Below are 12814 nucleotides of genomic sequence, written 5' to 3'. Positions count from 1 at the left end.
TTGCTGTGGGTGACCCTCAATCGGAAGAATCTTAGGTATGCATCACGATATGAGTATAGATCCGAGGCACCACCCGGGCACGTTACCGTCCGATATGCTTACAGCGCATTTTTAGGCGGTTAAGGTTATGGTGTACGAGAATATGTTGATACCCTCTGGGGGGGAGGGGGGGTTAAAACTGCAGTGAACCCCCCTCTTCAGAATGAACCCAGTCTCTNTGGGGGGGAGGGGGGGTTAAAACTGCAGTGAACCCCCCTCTTCAGAATGAACCCAGTCTCTGCATTAGCTATCTGCATCAGAGCTCAAAAAGGACAAGGCAGGTGGTGATCCCGCACCTCTACACCCACTTCGACGCTTCTCTCAACGCCCATCTCTTCAAACGCGTATGCTTAAGCCTAGGTCATCATGAGGTGGAGTGCTTCGTCTCTGATCAAGCGTCACATAGCTGTTCCCTCAGGAAAGTCGGCGTTGGCATTACGCTACCAGTGTTGGCGGTGAAAATGTGAGATGCCACCCACGAGCGTAATAACGCCATACTTTTCTCTTATGCGATATAGAAAGGCCTGACATGCCTTGCAGTAAGTGGAGTCACGAGGAACATTTAAGCAAAAACAGGCACCAGCCTAGTTGTCTGAACATGAACCACGACCAACAGGACACTTTCAGTCAATTAGTTTGCTCCTTATATTGCAGTTATAATATCGGCTTTATGCAAGTAACCGAAAAGAGACCCATTTAAAACTAAGGTAATTCAATCTCAACTCATCACGTTCCCCTCACCAAACCAATCGATCCTCGCCAACCGCGCCTGACCTCGCCTCTGCGTCGACACCAATCAATTATCATCGTATTATTCTATGCGTTTGAGAAACCTTTAAGCCTCTTCATCAGTGTAAGCTTGTTCTCACTACGTCGTCGCGAAAATGTACTCAACGCGCGAAGAGATCAAGACTGCGGTTGATGTGTATCGCGGACACATAGCCGAACGCAATCGCCGTGCCCTTGAAGTCTACGGTGCGTGGACATCGAGGATTTTCTTCGTGAAGTCAAACTGATCCAAATATCTAGTGCAAGTTGCCACAGAAGCTGAGCTGGACCCGGAAGATTGGGGAGATGTAGCCGAAGACATGAGGATAGACTGTTTTGCGAGCGTTCTGGGTCGGAGTGATGCCCGGACCTTGATATCAAGCCCAAAGGATATACTAACAAAGTTCGACGAACTCGCACCGCTTTGCGATCTTGACGGGTGCGGATGGTCTCTTCCGACCAGCGATGAGCGAGAGCTGTATTTCTCCCGTCTGGAAAGCGCTCTGAAGGCAAAATGTCTCGAGGATGTTCGCGATACCATAACTGCTCCGCCTGAGCTTCGAATTCTCGCGGAGTACGTGGGTGCATTGACTGGACCCGGGATGGGAGAGACCAAGTGGACGTATCAGGCCATGTTCTGGACCGGGGCGGGCGGTGAGACGGATGATTTGATCGATGCTACGGTCAAGAAACCTCACGAGCTTACAGTTGATGGTTGCTGGGAAGTCGCTGCTGGATGGGAATCCGGGCATGGCGTTGAGAGTTTCTTTTACGTAGTCCACTGCCGAAGGAACCGGCCCGACGGAGAGGTTGAGCCGTGGGCCTGGCGGTACATGGCATATGGCCCGGACGACTACAAAACTTTTGATACGATTCCGGAGTTGCTTGAGTGGTATTGTCGATATCGGGAAAGAGAGGTGCCTAACATTGAGGACTTGGACGCGGATGAGGTACTGGAAGGGCACATGTACTAACTGGAATACACACTCCATCGAAGATACATGTATACCGTACTCATCTCCTCTGGTGTAATAACGATCTTCGATGAACTCTCGGCATCATCGAACAAACCCCCCACGCGCATTCACGTGAGCAAAGGCTCCTGCGGCCGAGGACCGTCTCGGCCACCGATGGACCCCGAGAACCGCTGGGCGATGCCCCGTTCCTGACTTCCTAGACAGCAGCAAGGAGGACAAAATGGCTGACTAGGAGGGCCGTACCAACATGTTATTCGTCAATCAGCAGATGAAGCGGAGATCATGTGGTGGGAGGAGGGGGTGTTTGCGTCGGTCGGTGGCGACGGACACGCACAGGATGGCGCGGGATGTAGTGGCCGGGGGTGGGACGCCGAGCCCGGCTTTCTGGGCCGTGATTTGCGGGTTTCGGCACCTTCAACAGCCCATGTGTATTACTGTTTGGTACCTGTACCACGGCAGGTCGCGAGAACCCGCTATCTGAGCATGCTTGTCTCTTGTGAAATTGGCGAAGAATGAGGGAGTACCGGATGACAGATGACATCTCCAATTCCATGATTCGATGACCGATCTTGTGGAGCGGTAAATCAAAGGCTTCCTCAAAGCCCGGGCGCTGGAAAAAGCGTGGGGGTCGCAGTCCGGGGAAGTTAGGCTACTGTTGGCCGCTCACCGCATTGAACAAAGCACAGTCGTGCTAGGCCCAAGACTACTGAAACTAAAATTGGCCAAAAAACATCAGAGTGGCATTGTTTGTGCCAATCATTTGGTCTAAACAGGCTCCGTTTGGTGGTTTGTCTTGTCTTGCTGGCAGGCCTGAGCGTTGGAGCTGAACTCCGCGGCTCCGAAATGTCTTCCGGCCGGCGGTTAACCCGGTCACTCATATGTGTCCTCAGCTACCAGAGTTCGGGAGGATTGATCATCTCAGGCGCTGACAAGGAAAGCCCAGCTGGACACAAGTTGTCCTATGTCACTTGGAGAAGCCATTTGGTGAGATTGCCGCTCGACAAGCACCACTTACATCAGACTAGTTTGCTTGATGCCCGGGACAAGTATCCCCGAAAGTACCACAAGCCAGTTCTCTCACAGACGATCTCTCCCCCTCGTGATGTCGTACCATGCGCAAATCGCCATGCAATCAGCTCACCGCACACCTGGTACCCTTCCACACCATCCCGGTTGTGCATCCATGATCCACGCATCCAACCACTTAATTGAATGCGGCAGGACAAGGCGTGGATGAGTAGCCACCCCCACGCCGCGGCGCTGCCGCCCAGCCGTGCGTTGCGCCAAGTTTGGCAAAGCCGTATGTCGAACATCATGGGATCCCTGGCCATGGCTTGCACCATTGTGTTTATTCCTTAAACAGGATTCTTGTGACCCTGGCTCGGAGTCTTGATTCGTCGCTGGCAGCCCCTGAGTGCTGGTCGAAGACGTACCTCGACTAACGACACACTTCACTCGCCGTACATCACCTCATGGCCGCTTGCTGGCCCCCGAAAGACTCATCTTATACAGTTTCCTCGACCATAAAAGCCGATTCCCCCAGACTTGTGTATGTCTGGTAGAACTGTGGTCAGCAACCTCAAAGTCTCGTCCGCCTACAAAGCTCATCCATACGAAGAGACACAGTCTCATCATCAAACTCACACCATTCTTTTCACGAGAATGTCAACGGAAACGATGGCCACGACGCCAACTACAACAACCTCTTACGGAGCGCCCAAAGCGATGAGCTCGAGGCTTCCCGACGGCGTCTACGTGCCAACCCTCGCGTTCTTCACTGACAACGAGGAAATTGACACAAGCACCCTCGAGCGCCACCTTGTCCGGCTCATCAACGCCGGCGTGGCAGGCATCGTCGTCCACGGCTCCAACGGCGAAGCCGTCCATCTCACACGCGACGAGCGCAGCGCCATGATCCGCTGCGCAGCCGACACCATCCACCAAGAAGGCCACGACGTCAAGATCCCGCTCATCGCCGGCTGCGGCGCCCAGTCGACCCGCGAGACCCTCCAGCTCTGCAGAGACGCCCACAAAAGCGGCGCAACCCACGCCCTCGCGCTGCCGCCCAGCTACTACGGCACCCTCCTCGACGACGACAAGATCGTCCAGCACTTCTACGAGGTCGCAGACGCGTCGCCGATCCCGCTGCTCATCTACAACTTCCCCGCCGCCGCCTCCGGTCGCGACCTGTCCTCGGACGCCATCGTGCGCATCGCGCAGCACCCCAACGTGGTCGGCGTCAAACTCACCTGCGGCAACACGGGAAAGCTCGCGCGCGTGGCGGACGACGCGCCGGAGGGGTTCTTCGTCGCGGGCGGCAGCGCGGACTTCATCCTGCAGGGCCAGGTCGTGGGCGCCAACGGAACGATCGCGGGGCTGGCCAACATCGCGCCGCGAGCGTGTGCGCGCGTCATGGAGCTCGCGGCAGCCGGCCGGCTCGCCGAGGCGCGGCGACTGCAGGCGGTCGTGGCGAAGGGGGACTGGGTGGCCATCCAGACGGGGTTTGTGGGTGTCAAGGCGGCGATCGGGCACTTTGAGCAGTACGGGGGCGCGCCGCGGAAGCCCTGCGTTGGGCCCTCAGATCAGGAGATGAAAGGTATTGTGGAGGGGCTGAGCGAGCTGCGAAGAGTTGAGGCGGAATTGGAGGAGGAGGCGGCGAGAGCGGATGCCGCGCGGTGATTGATGGGTTGAGTTTCTACGGCTGACGTATCTCATAGCGTCGGTTTTAAGGATTGACGCGCGCGGGATGGTATGGGAAGGGTGAGGGCTGGGAGGAAGGGGACGGGAGGCGAAAAGTGACAGCTGAGATGTGGTAGGTGAGAGGTTGTCTTTCATGGGAATGGTTGCATGGTGTGGAGATGGGTTGATGAATGTGATGGGCCATTGGAGAGGAGGGGAAATCCGGATTGAAGGGAGAGCTGCTTGATTGCGACATGAAGGAGGGGTGCTTGGGCATCGGGCAACGATGTGGCCAAGGTCGTCATACCGGACATGACGGCAAGGCAGAATGGAGGGGCTGTTGAATGGACGGATTCTATGCATTGTGTTCACGGGAAAAACACCCAGACCAGCTGGGCTGGTTTGCGATTTCTACGATTGGCTTAGGTATGAGCTTTCATGATGGTTGCTGTGGAGGAGGGTAGAGAGCTGAGTCCGACCATCAGCTTCATACTCAGACTGGCTGAAGGTTGTGAAAGTGGTGTGAGAAATGCATCTATCTTCTCATTACATTGGACCAACGCCAAGCATACCTTCAAACCTGTGAATGGATAACCGCCATCCGCCGGCGATGTCTACCCAAGCACTCGTGGATGGCTCGGTAGCCCTGTTGAAGCTCTTGAGTGTGAATGGAAGTTCTTCAAACAACGGCCACCAAGCCCCCCACGTCGCCGGTCTCGCCGACGAACTGATGCGGCATCAGTGTTGCCGTATACTCACATGTGTGGTAGGTAGTCTGTAATACCATAATCGCCAGTTGGAGTGTGCTGGCTCCGAGGTCAAAGTACATCCCGCGCAGACTCGTTGAATGTTGGCTGCCTGGGCCGATCAGCAGCGCGGAGGGTGGCCAAAAGAGTAAAGCTGAACAGATCTGGTCACTGTGAATACATCTCTACATGCATTGGGGTTGAATCGCCACTTTGTCTAGATGAAATACCACGTCAGGGTCCGAGGAGGGATGATCACCAGTGGGATCTTTCTAGAAGGTGACAGACATAGATAGGCTCAACAGGGCACGTTCATCCACAGAAGATCAGCAATGGGCGTTGTGAACTTGGCACACTGTCAAACCCCGGACCCCAGATGACGATCATTCCCGTCAAACCCCGGCGGCCGGAAGCCTGAAATATGGCATGTCGGATGCAGGGCTCATGCAGTGAGGAAAAGGGTAGCAGCTACCAATCTCAGGCTTTGCTTTACGTGATGGAGACCACACCACTACAAGCTGATCCGTTGACGTGGTGTGTGCTCTGCGGTACAGCGTGTACGCGTACCTATCAGTTCTACCATTTGGTGATCAAGACGTAAAGATCAACGACTGTGGGGGAAAGTGTTCCCCCAAATGCACCCCGCATTCACTGCCCGAAGGATTTTGCGATTTTCCAACAGGACTCTAGAATAATGTAGTTCTTGGTTGGAAGCGACAGCATGTGAAAGTCCTGGACGAAAAGTCATTGAAAAGACTATTGGATTCATGTTCTTGCCAGCGGCCAATTAGGAGAATGTGAAGCCTTAACTGTGGTCAAATTATTTGAGCAGTCTGGCAAACAGCATTGTGAGCTGTTTGCCGAGCTCTGTCTACTGTTCAGATAGTTTCATCACAGACTCAAAGCCATGCTGCACGAAACTCAGACATTAGAGCATCATCAAGTCGAGTGCACCGAATGGAACTAATTTTCCCCCAAAGAAAAGCTAAGACCAATTTGTTGTTATCTTGCCCGGGTAAAGCAGATGTTGAAGGGTAGAGCATACACGAGCTTTCGCCTGTTAGCAGCGCTCTTTTGCGGTTTCCGCTGTGAAACTTCCAGCGCGTACAAGGGTGACTAAGCGCTGTCAACGAGTCCCCGGCAAATTCATGCAGACCAACTCCTCACCTACTGACTAGTTTCCATGCACACGATGCCAACTGTTTTGAGATGCCATCCGAGCCCGCAAAGAGAATATCGTGGGTTGAACTCCCGCTAATGTCGTTGGAACGAAACGCTGACACAATTTCAGTTGCAAGAGATGCCAGTACCGAAAGGTGCCCGAAGATCCTGGGATTGCTTCCAGGGGCCGATCTCGCTGACTTCGGCTGCCATAGTTGAAATGCTCCCGCACTGAGCCATGCCAGAATTGCGCCACCGCAAAGCAGACATGCGAATACCGCGAGGTCGACCGCAAAAGACGGCCCGCTACGCATGAGTACGTTGTTAGTTTGGAAAATCGAGTCGCTTCACTGGAATCGTTCATCCGCAGTCTACAGACAGCGCCGCACAAGGAGCGAGACGAGATGTTGCGGACAGTCTCCTTCGGGGATCACCTCCAGGCTGGCGGCTCTCGTACAGTTGAAAGCACACAGACAACTCAGCGCAAATCAGAAGATGAAGGTCGGCGCAGCACCGCACACCTCCAGGTCGACCTCGAGGGCTCGCTGATCTACCACGGGGCGACAAGCATCTATCGAGCCAACGCTTATCGCCCAACGACCAGGAATACGCTCGGCGCTTTGTCATTACAATCATCACCAAATCTTGCATCCGAGTCGACTTTCGAACATGTCGCAGAGCATTTCGGTATCAATCTTCAAGATGAATTGGTTTCGGACGCGTTACTACAGTTCTTCAAGTGGCAGTACCCTCATTTCATGTTCATCTACCGTGAGGCATTCCTCAGGGACCATTTCGGCGAGAGATCCAACTGCAAATACTGGTCATCGGCATTACTTCTATCTATATGTGCACTGGGAACGCTGATGTCACCAGATAAACGACACCGGCAAGCAAGCGAGCAGTTCTTTTCCGCGGCAGAGAGCATTCTCATCGTATCTGGCTTCACCAAGCCGTCAATTGTCACAGTTCAAGGCTTCCTGTGCCTAGCGTTCTATGAAATCGGAAGAGGGAATCTCTCCAAGGGGTGGGGGTTCTCAGGTGAATCAAGAAAATCCTGAAGCGGTCCAATCGCTGGTGGGCTGACAGCATTGGCAGGAATTGCCTTTCGAATGGCGCAAGATCTCGGCTTCCGGTCTTTTTCAGACGTTTGATGTCGCTGGTAGCAAGGGCTACGTCGATTAGGTAGGGGGTGTATATGAGATTCATCTTGGAGGGCTTTAAATTTGGGCTATGGTGTGATGGGGGGCCGCTTCTGCTTGGCCAGGCGGCTCAAAAATCCCCTTCATATACCCCATAGGTTAGCCATAGAGGTTACGCTGTGACCCTCCACATGTTTCCCCGTCAGAGTCATACGGCAGTCAACAAGGTGCGCCTCCAGGCGGCAAACTGCGAAGAAGAAAAGTTAGAAGGGAAGAAAGATCTCGGCTTCCAGAGAGACCCAAAGCACTGGATCTCTCATGATTCTTCACTGGTTACGGAGGAAGACATGGAGATTCGCAGGCGCATATTCTGGGGGTGCTACACATCCGACAAACTCATCAGCTTGATTCTCGGGAGGCCGGTGTACCTCTTCTACGACGATGCCGAGGTCGAGACGACCGAGAGACTTCCGTAAGACACATCAACTGGGAGATGGATGCTGCAATACTAACGTCGTTGAGGGACTTTCCAGAAATGGCACCGTGGCTTCCCGCCGGCGTTGCCGCCTACGACGGCCGGTTCGCGGATATCAATCCACTTCCGCTTGTGCCCTGTTTCAAGGAACAAATCCGCCTCTCCAAAATCATTGAGAAAATGCTGTCGAAGCTGTTCTCGACTAAGTCAAATTTAGAGGGCCTTGGGAGGCAGGCATGTCTTGACAGTCTGAACTTTGAGCTATGCAGCTGGTATGAAGCCTTGCCAGAGTGCGCGAAATGGAACAAGTGGGAACCTCCAAGCACTCCTTTGATTCCCAGTGTGGCCGCGCTCCAGTGAGTTCCCTTGATTTCTGAGAATCGTTCCTTCTTGAAGATGACTCACACAAGCGGCTTTCAGTTTGCTGTTCCAAAGCGTACGGATTGCTCTCAACTTTGATCACGCGGCGTCGGGTCACAGCGGAGCCATGATCGACAACGCACGCAAAGACTGCGTCTCTTCCGCGCAGGATATTACGCATATTTCGCGAAAGTATCGGAGCCAATATGGACTTCTACACAGCCCGCTGATCATGATTTATGCAATCATGCAAGCGGCTAGAAGTTTGGCATTGTTTGGGACGGCTGAGGAGGCACAGTACCTAGTTCATTCCTTGGATGAATGCTGTGCTGCTTGGGACTTGGCCCAGCAAGCGAGGAACAGATTGGCACAAATATGAGGTTAATCAAATACCCTCGATTTATCGACACATAAACCTTTCTTATGCCAAAATGGAGAATCGATCGCTATCTTGAATGGTTCAAACCTATCTGCAAGACTCTTACGCCGGGAGACCTGACTCAACGCCCGTCTTCAGTACGCTAATCAGTTTCTGAACATCTGATGAGTTATTGTAAAATCCAAATGACACTCTAATACCCAAACGATACGGTGTAACATGTATTCCATGATCCTTCAGAAGGTCCATCCACCGCGGGTCATGCAGGTCAAGGATGTACAGGTGAGGTGCATGCTCCTTGCGGCTGGTGGGCCCGACAATCTTCACCCCAATTTCCTTACATCCTTCACGCAAGACATCCCCGAGGCTGTAAAGATGTTCTTGAACGCGCTTCGGGCCCATGGAGTCGAGGTAAAACTTCATGAACGCCTTGGCAGTCGCCGCAGCAACCAAGCTCAGGTTCAAGTGTTCGTACCTACGGGCAGTGGGGTGGTACACCAGAGACTCGCTGGAAACCAGCAGGTCAGCTCGGACGTTACTGACAGCTCCATACCCGACAATCGGCGGCGTCGGTTCCATCTCTGCAATCACTGCCGGATCAACGTAGAACGCCGCGAAGCCCGTGGGGTTGTTGAGGCCCTTGTGCAGACTGAACGCCGCCGCAGAAACACCCAAAGCCTTGACGTCGACTTCAGCGAAACCGACCTGCTGCGTTAGATCGGCGAGGACGTGGATGCCGCGAGGCCTGTAGGCCTTGCAGATATCAGTGACGTCGTTCCACTGGCCACTGTGGAACATGATAGAGCTAATCCCAATGGCGTGTGTGCGCTCGTCCACGTACGGCGCGAATGTCGCCGCGTTGGCTGCAGTGACCTTGCCGCTCCTCTCTGCCTCGGGTATCGTGGGCACCTGTCTGACTTCGAGGCCGGCGGTGCGCAGGGCCATCCAGCCGTAGACGTGGTTCGGGTGCTCCGAGTCTAGCACGACAACATTGTCGCCAGGGTTGAACTTGAGACTGCGGGCGAAAGAGTTCAGGCCCTCGGTAGTGTCACGGGTGAAGGCGATGGAGGCGGGGTCGGCGTTGATGTAGCGGCCGACTAGTTCGCGGGTCTCCTCGACGGCAGATTGCCATTGGGGCTTGGGGTGGGCGGAGTAGAGGCCCTCAGAAGAAAACTTGGTGATGGCGCCGTGGATGATGAGGTTTGATGGGGGCTGGTAGGAAGCGTTCAGGTATGTGATCGTGTCGTCTGCTACCAGGGGCACGAGGGACCGAAAGGTAGAGAAGTCGGCCTCCGTTGAGGGGGTTTGGAGGGGTTTGGCCAACACCGGACCATCATCGGTATGGTTGTCGACTGCACTTGGAGACATTTTGAGGAAAATAGAAAAAATATGAAGGGGTTTCTCTGAGATATTTGGGGATCTGGTGTCTTCTGCTCAGATGGTCTTCTACTCACGGCTACAAAGCCGGCTTCATCTCTCCTTTATCATCAATTTCGTGTCCTCCTATATCGGCGCAACTACACGCACTAATTCGGAAAACATAAAGCATCGTCATGCAGATACCCCGCGCGTGATCTTTCGCCGTTCTGGATCACGCAGGCAATGGAGGCTCAAGTCCGTTGTTGGTGATGTCGCATCACCCTGGACGCGCGGAAGTCAGAAGTGGGTCGGACGGTAAAGTGTCTGGGCTGATAGACGCTGATTTAGGCACTTTTATCTAAGAGAAATGACTTGATACGTGCAAGATTAACATACTAGCTTTGGGTATTTCCCGGCTGTCACTGCATTCAACTAAATTCATCTGAAGTTGTGACAGGGATATCCAGATCAACTGCGATACTGGAGACGGACTTCGACCTCCATTTGCGGGTCCGGGGTTGATAAGAAGTCGCTGCCCCGCATGTTGGCGCGCAGCTCATCCCATAATGGCTGAGTCTTAGTCTCGTGGTCTATCTACATGGTGGAGACCGAGACTTCCCCGGATTTTGTCTCCGAAGCGTTGGGCCATTGATCATTTCCTAGCTATCGACGTCTTTGGACCTCAGAACGAGATAAGCCAGATAGTATGAAAGTTCACATCGACTCGACTCTGCATAGGCTTTGTATAAGAACCACGGCCAGGGCATGATCGCATCCAAGTTTTCAGATATTGTCTTTTCCGTGCCACGTTCCCCGTTTGTTTTCTTTTTGCCATCTTCACCATGAGCTCAGAAAACGTCGCCAAGTTTGGCAAGAGCGTCAATGATGCTGAGAGAGACCCATCGAACCTGGAGACGTCAATGTCCAATGCGGAAGGCTCCTCTGCGGAGACGGGCCAACTAAAAAGGGAGTTCAAAGAGCGGCATGTCTCCATGATCGCGGTCGCTGGCGCCATCGGTACCGGCCTCATCATTGGGTCGGGAACTGGTCTCGTCAGGGGCGGGCCCGCAAGTCTACTGATTGCGTATACCATCATTGGGGCCGTGGTCTTCTTCATCATGACGGCCGTTGGCGAGATGGCCACTATGTTGCCATCTGACAAGGGATTTGCTGGATACGCTACCCGGTTTGTTGACCCGGCTCTTGGGTAGGTCATCTCTTGCTATAGTATCTGTATGCGTTATGAACTGACTTTGATGCGTGTTAAGGTATGCAACGGGATGGAACTACTTTTTGAAATACGCCATCGTTCTACCAAACAACCTCACAGCGGCTGGCATCATTATTCAATACTGGCGACCTGATCTCAACGTTGCAATCTTCGTGACAACTTTCACTGTTGCTATTATTGCGGTCAATGTAGGTGTTTGCTATCCATTGTTCCTCTATAGAGCCATATTGACTTGGTCCGCAGGTCCTCCATGTCTCCTTCTTTGGCGAAGCGGAATTCTGGATGTCAACAGTCAAACTACTCGTCATCATCATGCTCGTCCTCACCTGCTTCATCATCTCCATGGGCGGCCAACCTTCCGGCGAAGTAATCGGCTTCAAATACTGGCACAACCCGGGCGCCTTTGGATCCTACCTCGTCGAAGGTCCCACAGGTCGCTTCCTCGGCTTCTGGGCGGCCATGGTCCAAGCCTGTTTCGCATACACGGGAACGGAAGTAGTCGGCGTCGCATTCGGCGAGGCTCCGAACCCACGAAAGACCATCCGCAAAGCCGTTCGGCAAACACTCTGGCGCATCGTCTTTTTCTACATCATCGGCGCCCTCGTGCTGGGCATGTCGGTCCCATTCACCAACGACCTGCTCATCGGCGGCACGAAGAAGAGCACCGGCGCGGCTGCGAGTCCTTTCGTGATCGCGGTGCAGCTCGCCAACATCCCCGTCTTTCCTCACGTCGTCAACGGGTGTCTGCTCATCTTCGTCATCAGCGCGGCCAACTCGGATATCTACATCGGATCCCGCACCCTGTACGGACTTGCTCGCGACGGCCAGGCCCCTAGGATTTTCACAAAGACGACAGGAGCCGGAGTTCCCATCATCGGTGTCGCGGCCACAAGTATCTTCGCCGCGCTCGCGTACATGAACGCGGCCAAGAGCTCCTCCCAGGTATTCGGATATCTCGTCAGCTTGGTGACTGTCTTCGGCACTCTGAACTGGGTCAGTATTCTTGTCAGCTACATCCAGTTCACGAGGGGCATGCAGGCCCAGGGCATTCCCAGGAGTATCATGCCTTACCGAGGACCGTTCCAGCCTTACGGTTCTTATGCTGCTCTCCTCATAACGGTCCTCGTTGTCTTCTTCAATGGTAAGTAAGCTCCCTAGGCCTGTCGAATGTGGGTTAAATTGACGCGAATCTGCCAGGATACAACGCCTTCATTCCGAAGTTTACTGTGTCCACCTTCATGACCTCTTACATCGGAATCGCCATCTACGTTGTCAACATCATCAGCTACAAGCTGTACGCGAAAACCAAGAAGGTCAGCCTCGGCACAATGGACCTACAGACCAACAGGCTTGAAGACGATGGGGCCAAGTATCCGAGCTCATTGGAAAAGGCCGCTTCGTGGGTGATGCAGATCACAAAGCGGTAGCGAAATATCTAAGGAACTTTACATGTAAATATTGTGGTATTAAGAGACTTTTCTGTCGATTACAGCAAGAA

The 12814-nt window shown here is 53.6% G+C and overlaps 5 protein-coding genes across 5 annotated transcripts; 4 read left to right on the top strand and 1 right to left on the bottom strand.

The window, feature by feature from the left end:
- Positions 1-923: 923 nt before the first annotated feature.
- On the top strand, positions 924-1781 carry GCG54_00010394 (uncharacterized protein; the record flags this gene model as incomplete). The annotated part of the gene is made up of 2 exons (XM_045410319.1): positions 924-1014; positions 1069-1781. The coding sequence occupies 2 exons, from the start codon at positions 924-926 to the stop codon at positions 1779-1781; spliced, it is 804 nt and encodes a 267-aa protein (XP_045270217.1).
- Positions 1782-3461: 1680 nt separating this feature from the next.
- Positions 3462-4463, top strand: GCG54_00010393 (putative 4-hydroxy-2-oxoglutarate aldolase; the record flags this gene model as incomplete). Its single annotated transcript, XM_045410318.1, has 1 exon — positions 3462-4463. The coding sequence occupies one exon, from the start codon at positions 3462-3464 to the stop codon at positions 4461-4463; it is 1002 nt and encodes a 333-aa protein (XP_045270216.1).
- A 2122-nt stretch (positions 4464-6585) lies between these two features.
- On the top strand, positions 6586-8726 carry GCG54_00010392 (putative transcriptional regulatory protein C11D3.11c; the record flags this gene model as incomplete). The annotated part of the gene is made up of 4 exons (XM_045410317.1): positions 6586-7411; positions 7783-7984; positions 8035-8343; positions 8408-8726. The coding sequence occupies 4 exons, from the start codon at positions 6586-6588 to the stop codon at positions 8724-8726; spliced, it is 1656 nt and encodes a 551-aa protein (XP_045270215.1).
- A 102-nt stretch (positions 8727-8828) lies between these two features.
- On the bottom strand, positions 8829-10094 carry GCG54_00010391 (putative aminotransferase; the record flags this gene model as incomplete). Its single annotated transcript, XM_045410316.1, has 1 exon — positions 8829-10094. One exon carries the CDS (start codon positions 10092-10094, stop codon positions 8829-8831), a length of 1266 nt encoding a protein of 421 aa, XP_045270214.1.
- An 833-nt stretch (positions 10095-10927) lies between these two features.
- GCG54_00010390 (putative amino-acid permease) lies at positions 10928-12743 on the top strand (the record flags this gene model as incomplete). Its single annotated transcript, XM_045410315.1, has 4 exons — positions 10928-11292; positions 11354-11504; positions 11560-12457; positions 12514-12743. The coding sequence occupies 4 exons, from the start codon at positions 10928-10930 to the stop codon at positions 12741-12743; spliced, it is 1644 nt and encodes a 547-aa protein (XP_045270213.1).
- Positions 12744-12814: the final 71 nt, after the last annotated feature.

This window comes from Colletotrichum gloeosporioides (genome assembly GCF_011800055.1).
Source record: "Colletotrichum gloeosporioides strain Lc1 chromosome Unknown consensus_8, whole genome shotgun sequence".
NCBI lineage: Eukaryota > Fungi > Ascomycota > Sordariomycetes > Glomerellales > Glomerellaceae > Colletotrichum > Colletotrichum gloeosporioides.
This window is presented reverse-complemented; position numbering and strand designations above follow the sequence as displayed.